The following is a 27,779-nucleotide window of genomic DNA, read 5'->3' on the forward strand; positions in this document are numbered from 1 at the left end:
ACAGCAGGGCTGGGGCACGGAGCCGCTCTGCAAGGAGCTTGACTCCAGTTTCCAGGCGGTTGCCATGGTAACTCCTTACCCCATCCACAGCCATGTCGCTAATGGCAACTGCAGCAGTGGGTGATGGGCTGGTACCCAGAGCCCGGGCCCCCTATTTCCACCCCCCTCGCAGCCTCCCAGCCCCGGGCTCCGCGCAGCCTGGGGCCCTCCGTGCTGCAGGGGACATGCATGGGGCCTGCCCCCGCCCTGGGCTGGAAGGAAGGGGCTGCCCCCCACCTCCCGCAGCAGAGGCTGGGTGGAGCCAAGCCGGGGGGCAGCGGGCTGGAGGCTCCAGCACTGAGGACACGATGCCCTGGGTGAACCCCCCGCAGCTGGAAACCCAGTACATCCCAGGGGGTTTCGGCACCCGTTCTAACCCAGGGGAGCCAGGCCTCAGCTGCTGCGAGACCGAACCTGCAGGTTTCCATCCATCCACCTGCCCCACAGCTGCTGCTTGCTCCCAGCACCTCAGGGAGGTTGAACTGGGCGCCAGCACCTGGCACTGGGAGCAAGCACAGCCCGGCTGCCAGGGGACGCACCTGCCCTCCCCCGCCCCTTGCTCCACGCATGCCCACACCGGGGCTGAAGGAGCAAGCCGGACCCCCAGCACCTCCCCCCCGGGCCTGGGACGCAGGGGCGGAGGCGTGCGGCGGACAGAGCTAGTATCTCTTTAATGCTTGTTCCAATACACTTGCCAAACCGAAACGTCGTGTGCAACATGGTGAGGGATGTGGGGGTGTCTAACCGTCGGGCAGCCTCGGCCTCCCGGCAGGGGCATGAGATGAGGATGGGGGGCTCCCCCTGCCCCTCATGCCCACCCTAAACCAGTTTCCAGCTAAGAAGAATATATAAAGCACTAAAGGTGAAACATTCAGTCCCCGACACACACGTCCCGAACACGCAGCACAAGACAAATTGGGTAGGGGAAGGCGTCCATGACCCAGCTCCTCCATCCCTCCCACGCCAGGCAGGGGCAGGGTGCAGCCCCCCCGCCAGGCTGTGCCCAGGAGCCCTGCTGCTGCCATGGAGCACCAAAGAGCTCACAGATAAATAAGACCCCCGGGGGTCGAGGGAAGGGGGCTGCTCAGGGTCACTGCCTGTTAAAAGGTGTGGGGGGGGGGAAATGGCATTACAAAAAGGCAAGAAAGAGCCTCTGTAAGACCTGGTAGTGTGGGTGCCCTGTGCCCAGCGGAGCCGAGGAAGGGGGAACGGGACCCTCACGCTGGATTCGGGCAGGAGGGCCGCAACTAGCAAGCCCCGGGCCCCTTAGTTTGGCCTGGGCTGAGCACCCTGAGGCTGCAGCCCACTCCCGTCCTCCCCCCCCCGGCCAGGGCCCCGGCCGTCATGCTTAAAACCATCTTTAAAAAGAAAAATCATCCCAGGGAATTTGGTTTTTTAAAAAAACATCCAGCAGCACCTGGGCTCGAGTCCACACTGGGCATGGGGGGCTGGGGAGGGGGCTCGAGCAGGGGCTGCACCCCCAGACTCAGGCACGGTAGTGCCAGGGGCAGGGGGTGCTCCCACAGCCCCAGCTGGCCTTCCTGGAGCCCTGTGGGCTCGCGTGCAGCTCTTCTCCCAGGTGGGAGGTGCACACAGGAATCCCAGGACAACAACTCAACACAAGAAGCAGCTGGGGCAAGAGAGCCCTGCCACCCTCCCCACCCCGCCGAGGGACAGCAGCCCCTAGCCTGCGCCAGGGAGAGCACTGGCAAGCTCATGTCACTTGTGCCCAAGGCCAGGAGCAGCCTGGGAGCTGCAGACAGCCCCAGTGTGTGCCCGGCTATCCCAGGGGATGCTGGAGCCCATCCGGCTGCAGGGGGGAGGGAAGGGGGGCAACAGCTGCCTCGTCTCACCTCATTCAGGCACCTGTTGGGGGGAGGGGACCGGTCACCGCCTTGCTGCAGACCCCCGTCCCGGGTGGGGAGGTTAGGAACAAACAAATTACCCTGTAACTCGAGTATGGCTCATGCCCGGGGCAGCCCCAGCCCCTCTGCTGGGGGGCGGGGCAGAGAGGATCCCCCCCACCGTCACCCCTGGGGCAGGGGACAGCACAGGGACTGTGTGCGGCTCTCGCTGTGGGCATGCAGTAACCAGGTGGTGAGTGACGGAGCGGGGGGGCATGATCATGCCAGGTAACCCTTTCCAGTCCAGGAGGGGCTCCTCCCCCCCCCCCCGGCTCAGGAGTGTTTTGCCAGTGCGGGGGCGTCAGGTCCCAACCCCTGCAGGGGGGCCAACAGGCGCCCGAGTCCCTCCTCCGGCGCTGGGCTGGAACGGGTTAACCCCGGCCGGCACCCTCAGAACTCCACCTTGCAGGCGGGGAAGGTCTCATCCTGCATGGCCACGGTGCTGTTGCTGCCCAGCACCGTGATGCCCAGCTCCTGCTGGCGCTCGTGGGTCTCCTGGTACCACTCGTGCATCACCAGCGAGTCGAAGGTGGGGATCAGGGTCACCTGGAGGGAGAGAGCGAGCAGGCACCGACGTCACGACCCCGCCAGGGTAGTGCGGACCAGGGGACGGAGCACCAGGGCCCACGTCGGGGCGCCTGGCTTCTGCGCCCAGCTGCCCATCGGACCCATGGGGCTGCAGGCTCAGTCTTGCACCAAGCGCTGGGTGGGACACGGACACCTGGCACTGCTCTCCGTGGGCGTTTGCACCAGGACGGTGTCTGGGCCCCGCTCCAGAGGACGGGCAGAGGCCGCAACCAGCTCCCTCCAGCCTCCACTGGGCAAAGCCTCCAGGCCCTGCTGCCCCACGGGATATGGACCCTTCCCCTCCCCCAAACACCTTGCCGGGGGTCTCACCTGGACGTCGCTGCCCCACTGCTGCTTGCCCGCCAGAAGGGCATCCAGGATGGGGCGCATGACGCCCTCCTTGACGTGGTCGTCGCCGCTGATGACGTAGCAGAGGGAGCGCACGCGCCGGAAGAACTCCTCGTCCACGGTCCGGGCGCTCCACGAGCCGGGCACGTACGCCAGGTCCACGTAGACCGGGGGGCCAGGGGGCGAGGCCGGCTTGGAGCCTGGAAGCGGAGACACGACGCCCTTGCAGCACCAGCCGCACCACACGGGCTTCGGGCCCATGGACTCAGCCCCCTGCTGCAGCAGGCGCAGCCCCAAAATGAGATATGGTCTGGGGGCTACGTGCCCTTGGATGCGTGGAGGTCGCTGGACCCCCGGCCCGGCTCTCCCTGCTCCTGGACGCTCTTGGTCCCTGGGGCACGTTCCAGCAGCCGGGGCTCTTCCCCGCTCTGTGCATCCCGTCCCCCCGCCCCAAATTTTCAGCCCATTCTGAGATGGGCGTCTTGTTCCCCCCCCAGTGGCGTTTGCCCAACCCAGATGGGAGCAAGCTCCTGGACCCTGCAGCCAGCTTGTGCCTGGGTGCCCCAGTCCTTCCCTCCCACAGCGCGCACGGAGCATCTCCAAGCCACAATGCCCACGGAGCCACTTGGGTCAGGCCCAGCTGCCTGAGTGGGTCCCACTCACCCCTACTCAGCCCATGCCAAGGGGCCGGTGCCCGAGGAAAGCAGAGGCCCCTCACCTGCAGGGGACGACCGGCCGGCGCCCGAGAGAGGTCGGACTCCAGCGCCCCGGGTCGAGGACAAGGGGGCTCGGACGTCCCCGCTGGCATGCAGCCCCTTCTCCAGGGTGTTGGCCCTGCCGAGGGTGGGAGGCCGGGCCTTGTCGCCGATGTCACGCGCGGAGCCCCCGGGGGCCTTGGCCTTGAGGGTGGAGTGCTTGGGGGGGGCGGCCCGCAGGGGCGTGGGGGCCGAGCCCGGGCGGGACGGAGTCCTCTTCAGCTTGCCGTCCGGCTCCTTCTTCCCCGAGCGGGCATGGTCCACGGGCAGGGCCTCAGGGTCCACCATGCAGATCCCGGGCTGGGCGGGGAGGGGGCAGGGGTCCTTCATGGGGGCCGGGAGTGGGTCCCGGGCCCTGGCGGGGTGCACGGCTTCCTCATCCGATTCCAGGCCGCCGTCGGCCAGGACGCAGGCGCAGTCCTCGGGGGCCGGCGGCACGTCCGAGTCGGAGAAGGTGGGCAGCGACTCGCTCAGCGAGGTGGGGGGCGTCTCGTCGCCCCCCGGCCTGTGGGCTGGGCCGCAGCGCCGGGCCAGTGGCTTGGCCAGCTCCTGGGAGAGGTCGCTGTCGGACAAGTCCCGGGGGCTGAGGTTGAGGGAGGCCGAGCGCTCCGACTTGGGGTGCTCGAACTCGCAGGGCGACACCAGGCACAAGTCCACGTCGTGGGGCGAGTCGGAGCGGCGCCCGTGCCCATCGCCCTCGGCCCGCGGGGCACGATGGCAGGGCCGCAGCGGCAGCGACAGCCCGCCCTTGCCCGGCGCCGGGTCGGGCTCTGGCGTGGGCCCCGCCGAGCGGCCTCGCGCCAGCTCCTCCTGCGGCGACTCGCTGACGGGCGGCAGCACCTGCTCGAAGGAGACCGACAGCGACTCGTCCACCTCGGTGGAGTGCGGGGAGCCCACCTCGGCCGGCAGGGAGGGCGTGGTGATGGTGGGCGACACGTCGGGCAGCTCCTCCTTGAAGGGGCTGAGGGACAGGTAGCCCGTCTGCTTGTCCTGGCACGAGCTGTTGTCGGGGCCGGGCCGCGACGCGGCCGCGGGGCCGTCTGCCCGCCAGGCGCCGAGCTGCCTCGTGTCCTGCGCGCCGGGCGCCGGCTCCCCCGCGGCCAGGGCGTCCTCCACGGGGGATTGGTGGAAGGGCGTGTGGCCCACGCTGGCCGGCCCCGAGCTGGCCGGGGACATCATCTCCAGGGTCTTCTCCTCGGAGCTGCCGTCGGGGCAGTGGTTGAGGAGCCCCGTGGGCGTCACGTCGAAGTTGACGCTGCGGTCGCTCTTGGGCGTCTTGGCCAGGGGCGAGGGGGGCCCGATGCCCTTGAGCGGGCTGGTCTCCAGGTACCGGAAGCGCTGGGGGCTGTCCACGTCCTCGCCCGGCAGCCCGTTCTCCACGCAGCCCGGCCCAGCACTCGCCTGCGCGCCGGCGCCGTGCCCGGGGGTCCCGTTCTCCAGGGGCGACGGCTCCAGCTCGCTGTCCGCCATGGTGATGCCCTCATCTGTGGACTCCGCCCTGGGGGCAGCCCCACCGCCTGCCTCCCCCAGCACAGCCTCCGGGGTGGAGGACTTGGAGCCCTCCGAGGCGCCGGCCTCCTCGGGCGTAGGCGGCCGCCCACCATCCGCCCCGGCCTCCTTGCCTGCTTTGGCCTTGGGCTTGTCGGGCTCCTTCTTGAGGGTCGACTTCTTGAGGCTGCCCGCCCTGGGCGCCAGCTTGCGGGTCTCTGGCCCCGGGGTCTTCCGGGCGGGCAGCTTGGGCGCCGCCCTCCCCTCCACCTTGCTCTCCTTGGCGTCCTTCCGCGGCGGCTCCGCTTTCAGCTCCTTCTTCGGGCCCTTCGCGTCCTTCTTGGCCTCGGCGCCGCCGTCCTCCTTCCTCGGGGGCCGCTTTTCCTCCTTCCGGGCGTCGCGGGCGGGCGGCTCCTTTTTGGGCGCCGCCTTCTCTTTGCTCGGCTTGGGCCGCGCGTCCACCTTGAGCTTCTCGGTGGACGCGTCCAGCTTGGCCCTGGGCTCCTCCGGGCCGGGCTTGGCCGCCTCACCCGGTCCCTTGGCCTTGTCCTTGGTCCCTGGTTTCGCCTCTTTCTTCTCGGCCTTGAGGGTCCTCTCCTTGGGGGCGCCGGCCTCCACGAGGCTCAGCCTGGAGGCCGATTTGAGGCTCTCCTTGCTCTCGGCCCGCTTCTGCTTGAGCGGCCGCTCGGGCTGGCCTGCGGCCTTCAGGTCGTTCTTGGTGACCACCGGGCGCTTGAGGAACTCCAGGTGCTTCACCTTCTCCAGCCCCTCCAGGATGCGGCTCTGGGGGGCGCAGCCGGGGAACAGCACCCGGATGATCTTCTCGGCGGGGCTGGCCGGGTGCCACGCCAGCAGCACGCAGACGGAGGCCAGGCACTGCAGGGGCAGCTCCTGCTCCCTGGTGCAGCCGCTGCCGGACCAGTGCTGCAGCAGGAACTCCAGCTCCTTGCTGCCCTTGGCGGGGTTCAGCACGTACATGTCCAGCCGTCCCACCCCCATCTTCTGGAACAGCACGGTGGGCTCCACCCTGGGGCCGCCGTCCCGCCACAGCGGGTGAGGCCGGATGCCCAGGCGCTCCAGGGACCGCAGGGCCAGGCTGGCCTCGTCGCTGCTCTTCAGCACGCGGGAGTCGCCCTCCGCCTCCTTCAACTTCTCGGAGGCGTTGAGGAAGACGACGCCGAGCTCAGGGGAGATGAGGTTCCTCACCCAGTCCTCGCCGGCCTGCGCGCCTTGCAGCGGGTCCTCTTCCAGCTCGGCCAGCTTGCGCTGCAGCAGGCTGTTGACGCCGGGCAAGCTGTCGGTGCCCACGTGGGTCACCAGGATGGCGTCCACGCGGTCCAGGTGCCGCACCAGCTTCCAGAAGGACGACTTGGGGTTGGATCCACCGTTGACCAGCACGTTGAAGCCGTTGACAGCGAAGAAGGCCGAGTCGCCTCGCCCGCCGGGGAAGATGTAGCAGCAGGGCTTGGAGAGCTTGAGGAAGCCCACCATGGTGGGGGGCTCCAGCAGGTCGAAGGGGGACGGGGGCTCCAGCGACTCGGAGAGGTACTCCACAAACTCCTGCAAGCCCTCCATGGCGGGCAGCACGCAGCCAGGGTTGAACCGCAGCTCGATGAAGTCCTGCAGGTTGTGCTGCTCCAGGCCCGAGTCCTGCCACTCCCCGAAGTCCGGGCAGCTGATGGTCAGGCGGGCTTTGGCGGAGGGGTCGGCCGAGCTCAGGATCTCCCCAACCTGGCAGGAGACACAAGGCACCATCAGGGCTCAAGAAGCGGGCAGACCCCTGAACGTCTCAGCACCCCCCAGGCACGTGCTCTGCACACAAGCAACCCTGCCCGCAGCCGGCTCCGCCACGGGACAGCGGCTGGGGGCGGCCAGGGCTGGCTCCCTGCTCCCACCCGCCACGCGGGCACCGCTGCGGCCTGAGCCCGGCAACCGCTCCATCAGCGACGCTTGCATTCGGAGCTGGTGCCCGGGGCAGGGAAGAGAAGTAGCCGCCGGGGCACAGAGGCAGCCACGCTGGCAAATCCTCGAAATGGCGGCCACAGCCGGAGGCAGCCACACCGGCGAGGCCTAGCCGGGAGGAGATGGATGCCTCCGTCTGCAGATCAGACAGCAGAGAGCCGGCGAGCGCTGCAGCTCCGCGCCACGGCCCCGCGGGGAGACAGGACGACGTGAGCAGACAGCCGGCAACTCCCTCCCTCCCCCCTCCCCCAAGGCCGGGCTCCCCAACGCCTGCCCCTTCCTCCTGACCAGCGCTGGGGCACGGCAAGGCCAGAACCTCCGGCCTCCCCCAGCTGGATTTGAACCCAGGTCCCGGGGGGCAAAGCCTCTTCTGCACCCCCCCAGACACTGGGCCCTGGGGCTGGCAGGCACCTCTTTATCGGCGAAGATCTGGATGAAATCCTGCAGAGAGAAGCAGCCCGTCTGTAGCATCAGCTCCCCGGTGTCCTCCACGCAGGGGCCCGCGAACACCAGCAGCTTGTGCTGGGACACGTCCGTGACCAGGTTTCGCAGCTGCAGGGAAGGGAGGGGGTCAGGGTCAGGCCCCCACACCAGGGGGTCTGCTCCCCCACGCAGGGCACAAATGGAGCCCCCCCGGCCACTTGAACCAGGCGTGCTCCACAGAGGCTGGCAGCCCCGGGACGTGCCCCCCCCCCACCTCATCACACAGGGACTTGTCCGAAGGGTTGAGCAGCACCAGGGTCTCCAGGACATCGCTGCGGTGGTGGAGGGTCCGTTGCCCTGCGGAGAGAAAGGCCGTGGCATCAGGATCCTTCCCGGAGAAGGGAGGGGACCCCAGACCCGTCTGTCTGCAGGGAAGGGGCTCCCACATCCCAGCTGGAGCTCCCTGCAGCTCCTGCCTGAGACAGGATGCCAAACTTAGAGGATGCCTCCAGCCCAGCGGGCTCTGGGCTTGGGGCTGCCCAAGGTCTGGAGGGGCATGAGGGTGCTGCACCCTGGCCAGGTAGGCAGTGCCAGGCCCCTTGGAGGCACCTGGACGGATCCAGCCCCCAGAGCTGCCTGCTGCCCCCCCACGGTGCACGTGCGGGGACAGACACGGCCCCCCGCCACGCAGGAAGCAGGGCCATGAGCCAGAGGCCGAGATTCCCGGCTTCCTTCCTGCGGTGGGAGCAGGGAGGTGGGAAGGGAAGCTGGGACCAAGCGGCAGGTCCGTGGTAGGGAACCCAGGTGTCTTGGCAGGGTCGCACCTTCTCCCCCAGGAGCAGGGACTTGCCCCTCTCGCCCGTGGGCAACTGTCGGGAGGCTGCCGCACGTCCTGGGGCGGCTGGAGAAGCCATCTCCGGTCCCGGGGCCCAGGGGCTTCCGGCTCTGGGCAGGAGGATACGTCCGTAGCTCAGGAAGGCGGAAGGGTGGGGCCAAGGCCGGCAGGAAGCCGCCTTCCAGAGGGCACCACGACATGCTCGGGCAGACGCCGGGAGCAGGGACAGGCAAAGCCATGCCAGCGGTGCCCACACCCCTCACGGGGCCGGGCACCCAGCAGGGGATGCCTGCTGCAGCCTGACTCAGTTTACCCAGCTGTGCAAGGGAGCCACGCTCCCCCTCCTGCCCACAAGCCTCAGCAAAAGCCACCTCTGACCCAGTCTCACATCCCTGCACAGTTCCACGTCCGCCACCCAGCCCGGGAGGGGTCTGGCCAGCCTGCCTGTCCCTTCCGGCCACCCCCAGCGCTGATTCTGCTTTGTCACATGGCTGGGGGGGGAGGGAGAAACCGGACACCCCCCTCCCACACATCATGAGGGCAGAGCAGCTGCCAGGAGCATGACAGCTTGGCCCCGTGCAGCCAAGGGTGCGATGACCACCCCCGGTGCACGGGGTGGGGGAGCCTGCGGGAGGAGGCTGCACAAGGGGTGCAGATGGTCCCCCCCAGGCGCCCGCAGAGAAAATGCCTCCTAATCCAGCAGCACGCCCCCGGGGGGGGGGAGGGGAGGGGTGCAGGACAGGACCTCGCCAGCCTTTGCCTGAGCCTTGTCAAGCAGCTGCTTGCAGGCTGGGGGGAGGAGGCAGGAGGGGTGTTGGCGGGTGGGGGGCAGGACCCTCTGCCCCCAGCTGCACAAGGGGCTCCGGGGCTCCGCACCCCACACCACATGCCGAGCTGCCCCCAGGCTGGGGCAGGAGGTCGCCTCCTCCCCCCACACCCAGCAACTGCCTCCGGCAGCAGCTGCCTGCCACAAAGCCAGGCCTGTTCCCTGGCAGAGGCTGCAGGCTCAGGGAAGGGGCCTCCAGGGCAGCAGACCCAAGTCCATGGGCACTGTAACCCCCAAGGAACCCCCCCAAAAATCACTCTTGCCATGCCCCAGCCCTGATTTGCAGGTTGCAGCATCAGAAAACCTTGCCCCTCCCTATCCAGGCAGGAGCCTCAGAGCCCCTGTGACAAGCCCACAGCCCCAACCAGCATTGTGGGGGACCCCAAGAGCTTCTCCCCCCAGCACGGGGGTCCAAAGCAAGGGGAGCTCCTGCCTGGCGCTGCGGGGGGTGGGGGGGTGCAGGCGTCACGAGCCGGACACAAGCAAGGCGGTGCTGGGCCAAAGCCCCGGGGCTGGGAGCTCCCAGAGAGCAGGGCACAGATGAATGAGAGCATCTGGGCGCGCTGAGGAGCACGGCCGCCACTTAGCACAAAGGCGGCTTTATGGCCCCAGCTAAATGTTTGCCCAGGCTGGGCCAACGCGGCCGGAGCGAGGGGGTCCGCTCCCTGCGCCGAAGGAAGGGCTGCGGCAAGGCCTTCCTCGCTCCTGCCTGCGCCTGGGGCCGGCAGGGCAGCTGAGCCACGGTCCCGTGGAGGAGAGAGCTCGAGTCTGGAGAGCCCTCCTGCCCTGGGAACGAGGCCTGTCTGCCCGGGGTGCTGGCAGCAGTCCGAGCTGTGCCGCCCGAGCCCAGCGAGGGCCCGCAGACCCTGCCAGGATGCCTCCCCTAGCCCCGCTGGCTGCCCCAGCCAGGCGTAGCAGCAGCCCAGGGGCCCGGGGGGTCCCTCGCGCCCTCCCAGCGGGGAGACACAGCTGCAGGGCTCTGCGCCCGGAGCAGGCGCCAGCCTCACCTTTCACGATGCTGGAGAAGGTGGCCGAGTGGCGGGACACAAAGAGCTTCAGCTGCTCGTCGAGGTTGCAGGCAGCCACGTCGATGTCCCAAGAGCGGATCCCTGCGGAGAGACGCCCGTCAGCACCAGGGGAGGGCACACGCGACACAGTGCCAACGCCAGCTCTGGCTGGAGCCAGTCCCTCGCCCGCAGCCCAGCCCTGGACAGAGAGGGGATGCGAGCCCCAGAGACCCTCTGCCTGGAGGTTCAAGCCGCTGCTCAGGCCTCTGGCCCCCTCCTCATCCTCCAGGAGCCTGCTGGATGCTGCTCCAGTGCCCAGGCCCTGCAGCTGTGGGCGGCGCAAGGATAGCAACCCGGGCACGCAGCCCAGGGCACTGCCACACAGGGAAGGCAGCAAGGCAGGGAAGGGAAATCTGGACCTCCAGCACCTGGGGTCCCAGGGGTCGACAGCACAGCTCCCCACCAGGTGCCGGGCAGTGCAGACGTCCAGGGCAAACAGGGCCCAGCACACGCTGGCCCCAGAGCACCTGCCGGGGCACCCATGCACCTCCCATGCCCACGCTGGCCAGATGCCCGGCCAGGCTCTGACTCCCTTCCCTTGCACACGCACACAGACACACTGCAGGCTCCGGAGCTGCGGCACGTTCCAGGGACGGGGGTGAGGAGACGGGCTCACGTCACCGGCTCTAATCCCCAGCCCAGCGCCGGCTTACGTAAGGCTCCGGCAATCCGAGCGGGGCAGGGGCAGGGGCAGGGGCAGGGGCAGGGGCAGGGCGGGTGGGAAAGCAGCTGCAGCTCCTGCATCCACAGCCCCTGGCCCTGCCCCGGGCGGGCGTTGCTTGCCCATCCCTGCAAATCCATCAAGCGGCAGGGCCCTCTGCACAGCACCGTGCAGGGCAGAGCAGCTCGTGGCACCCTCCTGGCACAGAGATGGGCATCCCCCATGCCCTCCGGCCTGCCTGCGCAGGGGCTGGGCACGAAAGGCCAGGCCGCGCCGCTCTGTAGTGACCAGGGAGAGGAGTTTCTGCCTTGCAGGCAGGAAAGGCAGCGCCACCCCCACCCCTCCACCCCAGCTTCCTCATTTACTACCGGGCCAAACAGCGCGCGTCGGCGGGGTGGGGACCTTCGCTGTCTGCATGCGCCGCACCAGAGCCCTGCACGCAGGGACCCGGCAGAGGTCCGACTAGGGCGAGATGTTGCCAGGCCGGGGGGGCACCCCGGCAGCTCTGCTGGGCCACCTGCCCCCAACGCCAGTGGCAGGGCACGAGGCCAGGCCGGCTCCGGCTGCAGGACTGGCACAGGGCCGCCGGGAAGCGAGTCAGCCTGCGGCCGGACACAGTCAGCCCCAGTGACTCAGCCCCAGCGACTCGGCCGAAGCCCCGGGCAACTCACGCGGGGCAGCCAGCCTCCAGAGCGGGGCTACTGCGCACAGGCAGGGCCGGGCCAGGCAGCCCCAGCTCTGGGGGACCGAGACCAGGGCTATCGCTCGCCCACTGCCCGGCTCCTGCTCCACGCACCCAGCAGCCCCTGGCAGACACCCCGGGTCACCCGGAGCTGCCCCAAAACCCCGCAATGGGGAGACCACGGGCGGCAGGAGGCAAACGTGCAGGCCGGCAGCACTCTGGCCTGGCACGAGTCTGGACACGCTGTAATCCTGCTCCTCCAAGCAGCCAGCCGTGACCCAGCGGCCTCCCACCGCCGCTAAGCCATTAAGTCCATTTACGAGGCAACCACAAGCCACCTGGGCAGCGTCCCCGCGCCTGCAGCCCCCAGCCCGCTGCAGCCTCGTGCAGGAGCCCCCGCCCGGCCCTGCGCCCGGCTCCCCTCAACCGGGACGGGGAGCGGAGCCGGACCCGCCGCGCCTGCCTGGCACGCGCCCGGGCCGAGCCGGCACGGGCCCTGGGCGAGCGGGCGTGCCGCGCGGCTCCCCGGCGCTCCTGCAGCAGACAGGTGCCTGCCCGCACGCCCCGGGGCACGCGCCTTGCACGCGGGCGGCCAGGCGGCCCCGGGGCGTCGGAGCCACCCCGCACGAGGCCACCGAGCGTCGCGCCCCCCGCCCCGCGACCTTGAACGCCAGCCAGCTGCTCCCACCCGCACTGGCTCCGCTCCGGACACGGGCCCCGAGCGCCGGCCGCCGCGTGGCAGCGAGCACAGCCGCTCCGGGAGCCCCCCCGGCCCACGGCCGGCGCGGGCCGGGGCACAAGAGCGGCCTCCCCGCCCCCGCCCCCTCGTGCCCGCGGCCAGCGGGGCCGGGGGGCCGGGGCACTACCCCGGGGGTCCAGAGGCCGCCCCCCTCGCAGCACCCGGTGCGTCACAGCCGCGTGGGGGGCAAGACCCCCAGTGCCTCAGCCCCAGCGGGGGCCAGAGACCTCCCCCCGGTGCAGCCCGCGCCCCGCCCCGCCCCGCCGCGCCGCGCCGCGCCGCGGGGGCCGGGCCGGGCTCACCTCGCTCCAGCTCGCCGAGCACGGAGCCCAGCAGGCCGGGCCGGCTGCAGCCGCCGCCCACGATCACGAGCAGCGAGTGCCGGCGCGGCCCGGACGCGCCCCCCGCTCCCGCCGCCAGCGCCATCTTCGGGGCCCCCGCGCCCGCCCTGACGTCACCGGGAAACCCCGCCCGCTGATGTCACCGCTGCCCTTGTATGGGCCGGGGTGGCGCCGCGGCTCTTAAAGGGGCAGGACTCCCGCTGCACCCCGCTGCGTGGCGGCCCCAAGGGGGCTGGAGCCCCGCCTTGCTGCCCCCGTGGATGCATCACCGCCCAAGGGGGCCGGCGCCCCCTAGCTGCAACTCCCGCGGGACGCGCGGGAGCCCCCGGGGCGCAGAGCCCCCAGGCGCGTCGCGGAGCCGCGGGTCCGCACGGGCCCCGCGTGGCTCCGGGGCGGCACCGGGCTCCGCTCCCCTGCACGGAGCCGCCGGCTCCCGCCCGGGCTCGGAGCCTGCCGCCGGGGGAGAGAAAAGGCGAGGCCCGTGGGGGCGCCTGCGCCTGCCCCCAGCCCACAGGGCACCAGGGGCTGCACCTCCTCCGCAGCGGGGGTCACGCCGGGTGGGCCCGCGCCCCTCGTGAGAGCCGCTGTCCTGCCGCGCGGCCTCAGCTGCCCCTGCTGCGACCTGGGCCCATTGCTGCCTCCGCCCCCGCCGAGGGCAGCGCGGTGCGGCCTGCAGCGAAAGCTGCCCCCCGCGCCCCGGCCTGCGGTCCGCTGGGGCTGGAGCAGGAACCGGCAGGAGAGGCGCGGGGCCACTTCTGCACGCCCGCCGCCCGGCCCGCAGCGCGTCTCAGGTGTCACGCAGGGGGTGCAGAAAGGCGCCCCCCCCCGCCCCCCGCCCGCGCGCATGGGGTGAGCCTGGGTCCCGCCCTGGGGAACGGCGCCGTGGTCGGCCCGGAGCGGGCGCTGGACGGGAGTCAGGCGCCGTGGTGCCCGGTGCCCCGTGGGGCCCCCCCAGGCGCTGCCCTCGGACCCGTGTTGTTCAGCATCTTCACCGGAGTCGGGAGCGGACTGGCCAAGCTCGCCGATGGCACCGAATTTTGGGGCAAAGCGTCCAGGCCAGAAGGCGGGCGGGCGATCCGGGCTGCCCTGGACGGGCTCCGCAAATGGGCGGGCGAGAACCTGACGGCGTTTACCACCGAAAAATGCAAGGTCCCCCACCTTGGTCTGCTTTGTCTGCCGGGCCCACCTCTGTGCATGCAAACGTGCAAGCTCTAGTGCAGATGGCTCTGGCTCCTACTGCAACGCCCACGACACGAGTGTGACGACACTGCTGTGTGACCTCATGCAGCAGCCGTGAGGTCAGATCTAGATGCTGCGTGCTCGCTGTGCCCCGGGGAAGTGGCAGCCCAGCAGGCGGGGAACACGGGTGGCTTTTTAGTGGCCTTGTTCCTGCTTGCAATGGGCAGCAAAGTGGCACCTTTGTGGCCGGGCCAGCAGAGCCAGAGAGCCAGCTGGGCCGTGGGGATTGACCTCCTGACTGCGACTCCGGGGGGCCAACATGCAGCACAGGGTGGGCAATAAGGGGGACAATTTGCAGGCTGAACTCACCAGTTATGGGGTGGAGATGGGTCCAGCACAGGTCCCAGCTGCTGGGCGCCTGGGGCATGATCTGTGCAACTTCAGTTTAAGTCTTGGCGACATGGAGAAAGCACTTACAGCACTTACTCAGGGAGGGGCCTGCACCCGGGGAAGAAGCTGGGGACGGAAGTAGCTAGAGCCACCACCGGAGACCAGCCAGGGACCACCATGGGACGGCCTGTCCAGAGGGGCAGCTGGCGGCTGGAGCCCTTAGCACGGAAAATGCACGGGGCGGCTGCCACCTGCCGATGTGACCGAGCACTGGAGAGAGTCTCGAGTATGTACACGCACATGCATGCACGCACGCACGCGTGCACACAGCTCCCCGGCACAGAGAAAGTTTGCTTTCATCTATCCCTCACCTTCTTCTTCCTATTTTACAGATGGCAAAACCAATTCCCAGGCAGGGGACAGGACTTCACTTACAATCACCCCACAAGGGGAAAGAATCAGGATCCAGGGAAGGGCCGGGCAGGGAAAGGAGACAAGGAGTCCACGCACGGGAGGAGGGTATGAGCGGGAGAGGGAAGAGCCCGTTGAACTGGGGTGGGCACGGCTCTATGACCTCCTTGCACCCTGAGCCGTGCAGAGACCAGGAGCCCCCCCAGCCCCTGAAGCCTTCCCTCCTGCTCACCCTCGGCATCCTCGCTAGCCCCCAAGGGACCCCCTCAGTACCAACCCCCTGCTCCCCCCCGCCAGCCTTGATGTGAAGGGTGGGGGGGCACCCCCGGTTCTTGATGGGGGCGGGCGAGGAACCTGCAGAGCCGTGGGCCCAGGAGCCACAGGGCTGCAGCCTCCTCTGGTGCCCCAGCAGCTGCTGCCAGCTGCCCCGGGAGGAGAGACACGGATCACATCGCAAAGCCGCCGAGCCGTCCCGACAGGCTACCGGGAGGGGAAATGCCAAAGGATCCGGAGTGCTGCCGCCCCGGCCCCGAGAGGCCCGGAGCGACGCGGCCCCGTCGGCAGCAGGGCTGAGCGGGGAAGGCGGCTGCCTGGAGGAGCCGACCTCATCCTCCTTGCTCCAGTGTCGGCGGGCGGGCGGGGGGGGGGGCGCTCGCTCCCCTCGGCAGAGCCTCTGGCGGGGGCGGGGGGCTGCCGGCCCAGAGCTGGGGGAGGCAGCCCAGGCCTCGGGACCCCGCTGGCCTGAGCAAGCCGGACAGCAAAGGGGGCGGAACAGCCAGGGACCACCCCTGGGCTCTCGGGGAGACTTCTGGAGGCAGGAGGGGGCAGGTCTCCCAAGAGGGAGACTGCCCCATTGCCCCCTCCGGAAACGTCTCCCCCAAGGCCCGCGCCGTCTGGAAGGGCTCCGTCATTGCCTGCCCCGTACCACTCCCAACCCCTGCATCCCCCAGCAGCCGGACCGCAGCCAGGGCCGGAGCGTGGCAGCGACGCCGCACAGCCCCTGCCCCGCGTGCCCCAGGGCGGGCTGGCGTGCCTCAGTTTCCCCCTAAGCCAAGCCTCCCCGCCCTCCATCCGGGGGGCGGGCCCGGCCGGCAGCGCTACCAGCCGGCGGAGGTTGTTGGTCGGAGGGGACCGGGCGGGAGCGGCGCGCGTGCCGGCTTCGTCGTCTCTCCCCGCAGGAAGCACTCGCTGGGGGCCGGCGCCGGCCCCGGGGCGTGCGGCCCGTGCTCCCGCAGCGGCGGGGTGACGTCACGGCCGCGGCTCCATCCCGGCCGGCCTGTGCCGGGCCCGAGGCCCCCCCGCAGGCACTTCTGCGCGGGTGTGGGTGCCCGCCGTGCCGCCCACGAGGCCAGGGCACAGAGCCCTGTGCAGGGCATCTGCCAGCCTCGCCAGCTCTGCCGCGCGGCCCGGTGAGCCGCTCGCCCTCGCCCGCGGCCCGCAGGGGAGCAGCCGGTGCAGGGCCCCTGCCCCCTGCTCTGCTCCTCGGGGGCTCACAGCCAGGGCTCCGCGCCGGAGGCTGCGCCGCTGCCTCTGGAAAGGCAGACAGCAGGGCCGAGCAGGGGCCGCTCCGGCCTGACCTCGGCTGGCCGCCTCTTCCCGCGGGGAGCGCGCTGGCGCGGCGGGGGTGCGGGCAGCTCCCAGCCGGCTCCAGCCCCGGGAGCCTCACGCCACTCCCGCGGATTGGGATGCGGGCCTGTGCCGGCAGCGGGGTCCCAGCCACAGCCCCGGCCGCGGGGAGGGGGCAGCATGCAGGCCTGCTGGTCCCCGCCTGCCCACCCCTCCTCCCCCTACCACGCCCTGCCGGGCGGGGGGCCGGCGGGACGCAGGGCCGTGGTCGTGGGAGCTCCGGTCGGGCCGACCCGCCTCGTCTCCAGCCCCCGGCGCCACGTGCACCACCCCGGCTGCCCTCAGCGCTGAGCGCTCGCCCCTCGCCGGCAGCCCCGCGCACCCCGCTGCGCACCCGGCAGGCCGGAGCTGGGCCCGGGCCCAGCCGCCATCTCAAAGGCGTTTCTGCCCACAGCGCTGGCGGACAGGAGCCCCGCGGCATCTCTCCCGGCCGCTCCGTGCCCCGCTTCCACACCCGGCTCAGCCCTCACTGCAGGCCCTTGGTGGCACCCGCTGGCTCGCCCTGCGCCCAGGGAGGCTGTCACTCACCCCGGGAATGCAGCCCCATCCTGTTTGCGCGCTGCAGCGGGGCCTGCCCCGGGCTTCATGCTCCGGGCCCCTCGGCCCCCCACCGCCGTACCCAGAAACAGGACCCGCGGAGACAGCACTGCCAGCGGGGAAACAGGCTTTATTCGGAAACGACTGTGCTGAGGTACAGGAGGCAGGAGGCGCCACACGCGTGGCCAGAGCCCCGGTCCGAGGGGACACACGGTCTGAAAGCGCGCGGCAGGGAGGCCCCGCGGCGCGGGCTGGAAACGCGGGGGGCAGTGAGATGGGGGGAGTCCCGCCCCCACCTTCCTGACAGCCCTGGATGGGACCCTGGCGACGGCCGCTGATCAGCTCGTGTCAGAGGCGCCTGGGCGCCCAGCCGGCACCCCTGGCCCCGGGGAAGGGAGACGGGCCAAGGAGCCAGGCTGCGGGTGGCACTGAGGCCCCGCGCCACGGGCAGCCCGGTGCCTTCGGGAACCGGCTGCTTCTTGCCTCCCCCGGGCAGCAAGGACGGGCTGGGGTGGGCTCTGTGGAGGGTGCTCCTTCCAGCCGGAGCTCCCGGGGTGCTGGAAGGGGGCACGGGGAGATGCTTCCCAGAGCCCCCCCCCCGCCGGGAGCCCCCACAAGGGCAGGGCAGGACCGGGAGCCCCCCGCATGGCTCTCCCCCCAGCCCGGGGCCGTCACAGGCACTTGAGGATGTAGAAGTTGCAGGCCGTGCCGCGGGGGCAGTTGCAGAGCTTCCCGATGCGGGCGCCTTTCCTGACGGCGCACTGCTCGCCGGCGTCGCACTGCGGGGCGGGAGTGGGGCCCGGGTTAGTACCGCGCCACGCACGCGCGCTTCTGCAGCCCCCAGCCGCAGCATGGCCATGAACCACGGCGGGGGATGGCAGCAGTGGGCTGCCCCCGGCGTCACCGGAGGGAGGGAGGTCAGGACTGGGGGGGTTACACTGGGCGAGCGCCGGGGGTGAAGTCCAGGCTCCGCCGCGCTCCCGCGAGGACCTTACCGAGGGCACCCAGCCCAGCTTCTTCTCCACCGAGGGCAGGCGCTTGCTCTTCAGCTTCTCCAGCACCTCCTGCAGGGCCACGATCTGCAGGCGCACAGCGGGGAGGGGAGAGCTCAGCCCCGCGCCCGCCCGAGAGCCCGCCCCGTCGGCCCTGGGCAGCAAAGCCCCCCCGAAGACCAGGACCTGAAAGCGCCTTGGGACGAGGGGGCAGGGGCTCTGACTGGCTGGGCTGGGGGTCAAGAATTGCACAGCCTCGGGCGCCCCGAGGCTGGACGGCGGCCCCTCTCCCCTTGCAGCCCCCGGCCCGTGGGCTCCCCGCAGCCCTCCCCTCGCCCCCGGGGCACCACGCTGTGCTGCCCACCCCGCCGCCTCCGGTGCCGCGCTCGAGCGGCCGGCCGGGCGCCGGGGGTGGCAGGGACGCGGCGGGCGGGCGGGCGGCGCCCCCAAGCCCCTTGGCCCCCGCTCGGGGCAGGCAGAGGAGAGCCGCCCCTTACCAGCTCCTTCTCCTCCCGGCTCTTGGGGGCCAGCCCCTCGGCCGCGCGCGCCTCCAGCGCGCCGTGCCCGGCGCCCAGCGCGCACAGCAGGCAGCAGCCGAGGCCGAGCAGGCAGAGGCGGGCGCTGGCCATGGTGCTGCGGCGCGGAGCTCCCGCGCCCGCCCCGCGCCGCGCCGCCTTATAGGGCCGCGCCGGACCCTCCCCCGCCCGCACCGCCGGCGGGCGGCGCCGGCCTGACGGGGGCACGGCGGCCGGGGCAGCCCGCGGCGGGGCGAGACCCCAGCAGCAGCAGCCCGCGTCGCGTGCGTGCGCGTGTGCGGGGGCCGGCCACTTGCTCCCAGGGAGACCCCACCCCAGCAGCCCCCCGGGGGCGGGGGGGCAGGCCTGCGCCCACGCAGCGGAGGGAGCGGCGAACCAAGCCCCGTGCCTCAGTTTCCCCCACAACACAAAGGGCTGGCAGCCCCCCCCCATTGCAGCCAGGCTCTAAGTCAGGCAATGACTCAGGCCTCCAGCTCACAGGGGCTCCGGGAGGGGGGCAGGTGCCCGGCTCCGCGCTCAGCAGATTAAAGGCAAAGCTTGGAAAAATCGATGGGAGACGAGCCAGGGCCCGGGCTGCTCCCGCCTGCCGCGGCCAGCCCCCCCCTTGTCACCAGGCAGCAGGCGGCCACTGCCCCGGCCCCCGCAGCGGCACAGGGGGAGCGTCGTGCTCAGCCCTGGGGGTCTTGGGGGGCCGGGAGGCAGCAGGGACCCTTGGCCAGGGGGACCAGCCCCACCAAGCCGAGTTGGCTTCAGGCCCTGCAGCCCCTCCGCAAGCCTCAGGGCACCCAGCAACCACCCCGGGCGGGCAGCGTGCCCGGAGCCCCCTGGGGCAGCACGCACGCGCGGGGGCAACGGGCACCCCTTCTTGCACCATGGAGGCAGATGCTGCTTCTCCAGCCCTAGGGCTTTAGGAGAGCACCGGGGAGCATTCACGGGTCCAGGTGACCCTGCTCCATGATGCCACCGGGAGCTCCTGCACCCCCAGCCCCACCACGTAATTGCTGTGACCCCCATTTAGGACCTGCTGGGCCTTGTGGACCCCTAGAGCTTTTGAGGCACCTGTTGCTGGGGTCAGATCCCCACTTTGGGCATCCCCCTGGGCTCCACCTTGCTGGAGGTACACCCCAGCACCCGCTCCTCGCACCTGGGGACCAGGGACGGCACTCCCAGGCCAGACAGCCCCCCTTCCCCGCCTGTCTGCCAGGGGCCAGCAGCCGCCCCCTGCTCGGCACGCGATGACGCAGGCTCCCTCTCCTCATCGGCTGGAGCCCCGAGCCGCCACGCGTCACAGGGCAGGGGCCAGGCGCCTCGTTCCTCGAGCAAACATGACTCACGCCAGCTCGCCATGGCCAGCACCTGCGCCCCTGCCCCCTCCCGCCCAGCGCCTCCCCGGGGGGGACGGCTGCCGCAAGCACGCCCCAGGAGCGGCAGGCTCCGGCCAGCGTCAGCAGTGCCGGAGCCCGGCTCAGGGCAAACCCCTGCAGCATCGCAAGGAAACCCAAGCCCCTGCCCTGAGGAGGGAGGCCATGCCTGCCCGCTGGCTACCGGGCTCCTGATCGGCGGCTACAGCTGGAGCCGGAGCAGCCCGGACCGGACAGCGAGTGCAGGTAGTGGCTGGTACCCCGGGATCGGAGGGGCCGCAGTCCTCCCTCCCACCTCGCACCAGTGCCCCCCTCTCCTGTCCTGAGCTGGGACACGGGGAGCAATGAGTGGGGGGCACGCAGGGCCTGACAAACTGGGTTTATTGGAGAGACAATCCGCGCCTGCAACACCGTGCCCGGGCTGCGCCCCGGCTCAGCCGCACGCTGCTCCCTGGCCTGGTCAGTGCAGGGCTGGAGTCGTGGCTCCAAGACGCAGGACAGATGAACAGTGCGGGGCCAGCCCAGCCTGGGGGCTGCCCCGTCCCCCCCGAGGGGCGTGCAAAGGTCTGGAATTGCAAAGAGGAACAGGTGACAATGAGGGGGACAGGGGCTGCAAAGACCTGCTGGGATGGCCAATTAGGGCCTGCCTGGGAAGGGAACAACTCCCCCGCTTCCCTGGAGGGGTGAGGACCCGCTGTCAGGGCAGGGGAGGGATGGAGCCGAGTCTGCAGCCCCGTAAGAGGGGTTTGCCCGCATCACGACCTGCCAGCCCAATGCCGCCAGCTGGGTCTGCCGTGCATGGGCAGAGGAGGGCGTCAAGGTTGGGCTCAAGGGGCACTGGCAGAGCAGGTGCTTGGGATCACACAGCACCGGGAGAAGCCCACCTGCTCCTAGCTCCGGGATGACGCCTTCTTCTGCCGCGATGCTGGCTTCGGCGCAGACTTTACGGCCTCGGCCTGACCCTGCCGCAGCCCCTGCGAAGCACAGTGGGGAGAAAACGCCGTTCGACACAAGGGAACCGAGTGAAGTGCAGCCCGCGCTGGGCGCCCAGGACCCAAGCCCCACTGCCCTTCACACCCCCAGCACGAAGCCGCCAGCCATCTCCCAGCCCAGGTGTGCCACGGCTCAGCGGCGCCAGCTTGTGCCCCACACACAGGGCACTGTCCCCGGGGCCAGGCCTCACCATGTAGAAGCCGGTGTGGTACCCGCTCAGGTGCCAGCTCAGCAGCATGCAGGCCAGGGCGTCCTCCTCCTCACAGTCTGGGCACAGCGGGTCCTGGGGGGGCGGTGGGGGCATCAGCTGGAACCAGCAGCACAAGAGCCTGGGTCAGGTCAGGTCTGGACCCCTCGCCCCCGCCTGCCCCTCCAGCAGAGCCCCCCACCTTGCACCAAGGCTCGGCTCTGCCCTTTTCCCCCAGCCACGGAGGAGCCCACGTGCAGCCTGCTGATGCCACCTGGCGGCTCCCTGGCGCGCCGGCACCTGCTTCCCCGTGGGCCGGAGCAGGACAGCTCAGCCCCGGGCATCTCCACTGGCCAGGTCCCAACCCCCGGCGCTGCTGGGTTCCTGACAGCTTTGCCCCCCACATCTAAGCAGGGGGCAAGGAACCGCTGGGCCCTATTCTGCCAGGGCTGCAAATGGTGCCCAGGAGAAACGCACACACTCACTGGGGCAAGGGGGTTTGGCACGGAGGGGGCAGGGATAGGCCAGACCACCGGATGCTGCTCTGAAAAGGAGGACTCAAACAGCAGGACCAGCTGGGGCAGGCTGGAGAGGAGCCTGGCACGGTGCGGCCAGCCTCGTGGCAGCAGCTCCAATACATAGCAGGGGAGTGGGGCCAGGTGCCCCCAGCACGACCCACGCCTCCCCTCCCCGTCCAGCCCGGCAAGGATGCGGCCCTGCCAAAAGGCAGCGTGGAAAGGGAACTGCATCCTCAGCAGCTTGTGCTGGGGGTGTGATACGGAGCAGCACAAGTCTCGCTTCTCAGCCCAAGCCCAGTCCAGCTCTGCTCAACTCTGGGGTGCCAGCAGGGCGGACCAGGCCAGGAGGGGTAGGGGGGCACTCACCTTGGAGGACAGAGGCAGGGGAGGCAAGTGGTGCGCCCACTTCCCTGTGGCGTTCGGCCTCCTCCGGCCGTGGGGCAGCTGCCAGGAGGGGAGGGGGCTTGGTCTCCGGGGGACCCTGTGTGCATCCTCTTCCACCTGGCCAAGGGGACATGAGGGTCAGAGCAGCCTGCGCCCCAGGACACACTGGCACTGCCACCGGGACAGGGGAGCCAGCGAGGCTGGGGGCTGTGCAGCCAGGTAGAGAGTGAGCAGGGGGTGGGGAGGGAGGGAGGGAAGCAGGAGTCCCCAAGGAGATGCCAAGGTGTGTGGCACTGCAGGACAGACCCAGGTGCCAGGCTTAGCTAGTGGCCCCGATAGCCCAGGCACCCTCCATGGCATAGCCCTCCCCACCCACCTCGGTGGCAGGGTCCCCACGCGGCGAGCTCTCTGGGGGCAGCAGGTCCTCCAGAGTCTGCTCCTCCCGGTTCCCGTAGCCGTCGAACTCCACCAGGCATGTCCCCGCCGCGGCGTCCACCAAGCGCACCGTGGCCGGGTACAGCAGCCCGTCCTCCGACCAGACCACGCGGCAGGCGTCGCCCGCCTGCCACTGGGGAAAGGGCGCAGGTCACATCAGCCCCCCATCGCAGGGCCTGACCGTGGTGAAGAACCCGGGAGCCGCGACTGCTCCCATTGCCCCCCACCCCCGCCAAGTTTCCCCTTCTGGAGAGTCCTGGGCTCTCACCCCCCACCCCAAACCGAACCCCGCTCCCTTCCACAGGGCCTCACCGTCCTGCCGGGCCGCGGCGAGCTTTCGGGGGTCCGGTCGGGGGGCAGCAGGTCCCGCAGGCTCTGCTCCTCCCGGTTCCCATAGTGCTCGTACTCCACCACGCAGGTGCCCTCGGCAGGGCGCAGGGCGACGACGCGGGCCGGGTACGTCAGCCCGTCTCCCGACCAGACGGCGCGGCAGGCGGCGCCCACCACCCACTGCAGGGGACCAGACACGGGGCTCAGGGGGGGCAGCAGCAGCCCTCTGCCCTGCTACACAGCAAGGGGGGCCCAGCGCCTGCCGGGAAAACACGCAGCCCGGGCCCCCCAGCATGGGCAAAGCTCACGCCAGTGCAAGAGGCTCGCTACTGCCGAAACCCACCGGCTCCCCCGCCACCGCCCCGTCCAGCTCGGCAAGGGGCGGGACCCGGAGGGCCCCACGCCTGGCTCCCCACGCACCTGGGACGCCGACTCTGCCTCCTGCTGCTCCTGCTCCTCCTCATCGCTCGCGCTCTCAGCCCCGCTCGACGTCAGGGAGCTGGAGCTGTCGGACGCCGTGTCCTCGGGGGCTCTCGAGGCCGCCTGCACCAGGGGAGACACCAAGGCAGCTGCTGGCAAGGACAGGGACTGGCCCCCCCCTGCAGGGCTGGGGGAGCCTCGGACCTGCGGAGGGAAGGGGGATCCAGTGCGGGGACGGGGCATCGTGGAGCAGGCGGCCCGCTCCTGGCCCCCCCGGCGAGAGGGGCAGACCCCGGGCAGGGGGGCGCGCAGGCCACGGGGACCCCTGCCAGCGGCCCGGGCCCCTCACCTTGCAGGAGCGCACGGCCTGGTCATAGGCGCGGATCAGCGCCTGGTCGTCGGAGGCGGCGCAGTCCGAGCTCTGCGGGGCGAGACGAGTTTGAGGGCAGGAAGATACGCGGCCTCCCCCCAGCCCCGGTGCCTGCAGCGGCCCCCGCATCGGGCCCACAACTGAGGCCTGAGCCCAGGAGCAAGCTGCCGGGGCCCAGTGCGGGCAGCGGCTCTGCGGGTGGGGGCACCTAGGACCCCCCCGGGGGCATGCACAAAGCCAGCTGCAGGGCATGGGCTCCCCCAAGCCCCTGGCCGACCAGGGGTGGGCACGAGCTCTGCAATGGGGGGGCCCTGGCTGCCCCCCCAGGGCGCAGGCACAAAGCCAGCTGCAGGGCACGGACCCCCCCAAGCCCCTGGCCGACCAGGGGTGGGCACGAGCTCTGCAATGGGGGGGCCCTGGCTGCCCCCCCAGGGCGCAGGCACAAAGCCAGCTGCAGGGCACGGACCCCCCCAAGCCCCTGCCAAGCTCGGTGTGGGCACCAACTCTGCGAAGGCGGGGGGCCGCCCGCAGCCACCCACCTGCCCCCCCGCGCTGCGATACACGATGTCCCCGGCGCACGCAGCCATCGCGCTGCCCGCAGCCGCCCCCGCGGCCCCATGTGCAGCCCCGGCGCGCGGGGCCCGCTGGGGCGCGTGGTTCTCGCGGCGCCCGGACACGGCGCCGCCCGGCCCACGGGACTATAACTCCCAGGGGGCGCCGCGCGCCCAGCGAGGAGCCGGCGGGCAGCGCGCCGCGTTCCAGCCGCAGCGCCCTCTGCCGGCGGGAGGGCCGCGCCGCGCCGCGCCTGGCAGCAGTGCGATGAGCTGCGTCCGTGCTCGGCTGCGCGCGCCGTGACCCGAGGGTCGCGGGGGGGCTACGGGCAGCGGGCCCAGCGCCCGCCAAGGGGCCTGGCTGCCGCGGCCAAGCAAGGCCCGGCTCGGAATGGAGGGCGGGCAGCAGGAGCCTGGCTGCGGTGCGCCTGGGGGCTGGCGTGGGCCTCCCGGAACCAGCCAGCGCCCAGCAGCAGCCCGGCGGGGCTCGCCTGAGGGAGCCGGCCCAGCCTGGCCCGCTTGTGGGCCGCCCCGGCCCCAGCACAGCCAGGCCCCTACCCTGCCGGGGGGCGAGCAGAACACTGGCCGGCCCCGGCCAGACCCCGTTTCCTTGCCGCCGCCCTGCCGCAGGGCCTCGCACGCCTCCCGCACGAGGGCAGGGGCAGCTCCGGGGAGGGTCAGGCCCAGCAGCTTTCCCTGTGCTCCCCGTCCCGGCTTTTCGTTCTGCTTCCTTGCACGGCCTCAGCTCCATGCCAGCGCCAGCCTCGCTTCTGCCCCTTTCCTGCCCCGAATAACAAGTGCCACGGCTCGGAGTCGTGATGCCGCCGCCGCCTGCCAGGCGCTGCGCAGCGTGCCGCCCCGCGCACGGAGCAGATGGCCGCGCGGAGGCTCTGCCTGGCGCCGCACAAGCAGGGAGGGGAGGTATTTTTAGGCCGTGGGAAGCTTTTCACTCCATATTTAGGCACCTGAATCAGTGGCCCGGCTTGCAAACGCCCCGCGCGGGCGACGTCGGTGGGAGCTGCGGGGAGCTGCCGTGGCTGGGAAGCTGCTGGGAGAGGGGGGGCTCCGGCCCCTTGGGGAGGCAGACGTGGAAATCCCCAAGCTCTATCCAACAAGCCCGTTCCCCCATGCCCGCCTGCCCCACGAGCCCCTGGGGGAATCACCTTGCAGGCCTGACGTTGCAGCATCCTTCAGAGACGAGCGTGGCCGGTGCTTTCAGACCAGCTGCCGAGACCCCTCCCTGGAGAGGCTCCCCCAGCCCCGAAACAGCTCTGACCATGCAAAGCAGGGGCTTGAGCGACGGCCGGGGGTGCAGGAGGCTGGTCAGTGGCTTGGCCACCGAAGCACGGTCCCTGTGCCCACGTCCCAGGTGGTCCTGGTCCCCGCGCGGCCTTGGGGCGCCCCCCCCCATGCCACGGCATTGCTATGGCAGCAGCAGCCGCTGCTCCAGCTGGCGGCCCAGCCCCAGCCGCGGCGCGCCTGCCTCCCACGGGGAAAGCAGGTGAGCGGAAGCCGTTGCCTCAGCAACCAGGTGGAGGAGTCGCACGGGCAGCCCCAGCGCAGCGGCCCCTCGGGGCAGGGGCATGCAAGGCAGGGGCACCCCGGTAGGGGAGGTGGAAACAAGCCCCCCGGGACCCGAGGGGGTGCATCCCCGTCACAGCAGGGCTCCGGGAAGCAGCTCCGGCCTCCGGGCCGCAGGACCCTCGCAGCAAGCCCAGCTGCGCCATGTGCAGGGCCAGGTGCCCGCCGCCAGGCCCGAGCCGCGTGGCAGCATGAGCGTGGCAGGCTCGTGGCAGGGCGGAGCGCAGCCGGCTGCGGTCAAAGTCCCCCGGTCATGCGCCGCCCGCATGGCTGCTCAGGAGCCCTGCGTGTGCCCGTGCCCTCGTGCCCCGCACGACTGTGCCCAGGGCCTGCTGCAGCCCGGTCTCCAGCCCCGCTCGCCCTCGCCTGCAGCCCCATCCCTCTCCCAGCCCCGCTGCTAGCCTGCCGGGCCGCCGTGCGGGGCTGGCCCGCTGGGGCAGGCGCTGTCTCGTAAGCCCCTGCGGTCAGAGGCCGGCGCCCCAAGAGCCAGGCTAGAGGTGGGGTGGGCACAGCAGGTGAGAAGCCACTGGCCTTCTCATTCCTCGGCCTCTAAGGGCTCTGGGCAGCATGCCAGACAGAGCCCCTAACCCCAGGTAGGTCCCAGCCCTGTGCCAGAGAGCTCCCAGCTGCAGCAGACTGGAAGAGCAGCAGGGGAAACTGAGGCACGAGGAAGTGGTCAACCAGAATCAGAGCCAGGCGAGAGCCCAGGTGTCCCAAGTCCCACCCCTTCGCACATACTGTGTGGCCTGGCCCGGGGAGCTGGCCTTTTCCCCCAGCAGGAAGGGTGCCCCCCTCACTTGTCCTGGGCCATGCCCTGTGCACGGGGAGCCCACGGCCGCTTGCAAAACAACAGTGTGCTGGCACGGGCTGCGTGCCGCTGGCCCCGGAGCTGGCAGGGAGCCTGCTCCCCGTCCTGGCACACAGGACGTTCCCTGCCCGGCAGCCCCAGGGAGCGGGAAACAACCGCATGGCGCGGCCAACACGGACCGGAGACAGGAACCAGCGGGCCGGGAGCCTGATAGCGCCGCGCCGACGGCAAGAGTGAGTGCGTACACACGTGCAGGTGCAAGAGAGACGTACGCGCGAGCAACAGCGGATGCGTGTGCATGTGTGCGTGTGCATGAAGGAGACCTTTCCGTGCGAGGTGCTGGCAAGGGGGGTCACTCCCGGGCCCTCGTTTCTGCCTCTGCGCGGTGCCTGGCCCACCCGCGGCGCCTGGCAAGGAACAGGGCAGGGTCACGGGGGACCGGTCGGTGAAGCCTGGGGAGGTTGGTGGGGCTGCCTGGGGCTGCGGACCGGCTCCCTGAGGCGCTCTCAAGCTCGCCCCCGAAGTGGAGGCACCCACCTTGCCCCCCCCGCCATGCCAATGTCGCGGTCACCCTGCGGCGTGGCCGGCAGGGGGCAGCAGCCAGCCGCCGGTCCCAGCCCTGGCACACGAGGCCCCTGACCCCTGGCGTGCACGCACACACGCGCCAGCACACACCGGGCGCCTGCACGCCGCCTGACCCCAGGGCCTCGAGGAGCTGCGAGCAGCATGCGCCCTGGGGCGCAGCCGGGCCCCCCCGGGCGACGGGGCCTAGTGGGCAGGGGCCAGGCCTGGCGGTGCAGCCCCGGCGCCCGGGCCCTGCTCCCCGAAGCGGGGAGACACGGTGCCGCTCTCTGGCCCTGCCTGGCTGCCCGTCCCTGTCGCCATCGCCTGGCTGCCCCTGCGCACCACTACGCGTGTGCACGTGCGTGCACGGGCATCCCGCCGCCCCTCCCCACCCGCCTGTCCCCAGCTCATGAAGTGAGCCAGCGCCGGGTTCAGCAGAGCTGCTTTAGTCGGTCTCCCAGGTGCATCCCCCACCTCCCCATCTCTGCCTCCCATGGGAGCCCCGTGGGCTGGGGGGCTCAGAGACCAGGGCACGACTCCCCCAGCCCATGGCAGCGCGATGCCAGTCTGGGCCGCCAGGGGTCAGCCGTGCCCGGCACTGGCCCGCGGAGGGGGGCGGGGGGGGTGAAAGCCCCAAGCTGTTGCAAGCAGCAGCACCCATGACTCTGCCAACCCCCGCCTGATTCACGCAGCCGTCCCCGGCGCTGCCCACGCTGCTTTCTGTGACAGCCCCCGCAGACCCCCCCCGTGCATGCCCCAAGCTGCAGGGCACCCCCAGAGCCCCCCCATGCATGCACCGAGCTGCAGGGCAGCCCCCACGCGTGCAGCAAGCTGCAGGGCACCCCCAGAGCCCCCCCCCGTGCATGCACCAAGCTGCAGGGCAGCCCCAGAGCCCCCCCATGCATGCACCGAGCTGCAGGGCACCCCCAGAGCCCCCCCATGCATGCACCGAGCTGCAGGGCAGCCCCC

General features: G+C 71.2%; 3 protein-coding genes across 4 annotated transcripts; all 3 read right to left on the reverse strand.

Moving 5' to 3' along the window:
- Nucleotides 1-691: 691 nt before the first annotated feature.
- On the reverse strand, nt 692-12,748 carry MAP1S (microtubule associated protein 1S). Its single transcript, XM_090027485.1, has 7 exons — nt 12,599-12,748; nt 10,155-10,256; nt 7,761-7,843; nt 7,475-7,615; nt 3,577-6,832; nt 2,841-3,058; nt 692-2,489 (listed from the first exon to the last, which is right to left on the reverse strand). Exons 1-7 carry the CDS (start codon nt 12,720-12,722, stop codon nt 2,334-2,336), a joined length of 4,080 nt encoding a protein of 1,359 aa, XP_089883611.1. The 5' UTR covers nt 12,723-12,748; the 3' UTR covers nt 692-2,333.
- A 4,154-nt stretch (nt 12,749-16,902) lies between these two features.
- LOC149853115 (uncharacterized) lies at nt 16,903-19,874 on the reverse strand. 2 transcript variants are annotated; one of them, XM_090027958.1, is made up of 3 exons: nt 18,270-19,874; nt 17,776-17,859; nt 16,903-17,559 (listed from the first exon to the last, which is right to left on the reverse strand). In XM_090027958.1, exons 1-3 carry the CDS (start codon nt 18,738-18,740, stop codon nt 17,452-17,454), a joined length of 663 nt encoding a protein of 220 aa, XP_089884084.1. In that variant the 5' UTR covers nt 18,741-19,874; the 3' UTR covers nt 16,903-17,451. The 2 variants fall into 2 exon arrangements, with proteins under 2 accessions (XP_089884084.1, XP_089884083.1); XM_090027957.1 differs by having other exon boundaries at nt 16,903-17,859.
- Nucleotides 19,875-20,035: 161 nt separating this feature from the next.
- LOC149853116 (survival motor neuron protein-like) lies at nt 20,036-24,000 on the reverse strand. The gene is made up of 9 exons (XM_090027954.1): nt 23,846-24,000; nt 23,286-23,357; nt 22,937-23,140; nt 22,499-22,696; nt 22,128-22,319; nt 21,734-21,868; nt 20,853-20,969; nt 20,554-20,643; nt 20,036-20,235 (listed from the first exon to the last, which is right to left on the reverse strand). Exons 1-8 carry the CDS (start codon nt 23,891-23,893, stop codon nt 20,560-20,562), a joined length of 1,050 nt encoding a protein of 349 aa, XP_089884080.1. The 5' UTR covers nt 23,894-24,000; the 3' UTR covers nt 20,036-20,235; nt 20,554-20,559.
- Between the last annotated feature and the right edge of the window lie 3,779 nt (nt 24,001-27,779).

The sequence above is a fragment of the Crocodylus siamensis genome, chromosome 14, assembly GCF_052110815.1.
Source record: "Crocodylus siamensis isolate JL-2025a chromosome 14, ASM5211081v1, whole genome shotgun sequence".
In the NCBI taxonomy this organism is placed as follows: Eukaryota; Metazoa; Chordata; order Crocodylia; family Crocodylidae; genus Crocodylus; species Crocodylus siamensis.

Coding starts and splice junctions, on each gene's coding strand:
- MAP1S (XM_090027485.1), bottom strand. CDS start 12,722: ATGGCGCTGGCGGCGGGAGCGGGGGGCGCGTCCGGGCCGCGCCGGCAC. Junction 10,257..12,598: donor GCTCGGCGAGCTGGAGCGAG/GTGAGCCCGGCC, acceptor GTCTCTCCGCAG/GGATCCGCTCTTGGGACATC. Junction 3,059..3,576: donor CGGCCGGTCGTCCCCTGCAG/GTGAGGGGCCTC, acceptor CTCCGCTTCCAG/GCTCCAAGCCGGCCTCGCCC.
- LOC149853116 (XM_090027954.1), bottom strand. CDS start 23,893: ATGGCTGCGTGCGCCGGGGACATCGTGTATCGCAGCGCGGGGGGGCAG. Junction 21,869..22,127: donor GTGGGGACCCTGCCACCGAG/GTGGGTGGGGAG, acceptor CCCCTTGGCCAG/GTGGAAGAGGATGCACACAG. Junction 20,644..20,852: donor ACCACACCGGCTTCTACATG/GTGAGGCCTGGC, acceptor TGTGCTTCGCAG/GGGCTGCGGCAGGGTCAGGC.
- LOC149853115 (XM_090027957.1), bottom strand. CDS start 18,740: ATGGGGGGGGGCTGCCAGCCCTTTGTGTTGTGGGGGAAACTGAGGCAC. Junction 17,860..18,269: donor GCCGGGAGGAGAAGGAGCTG/GTAAGGGGCGGC, acceptor GTGCGCCTGCAG/ATCGTGGCCCTGCAGGAGGT.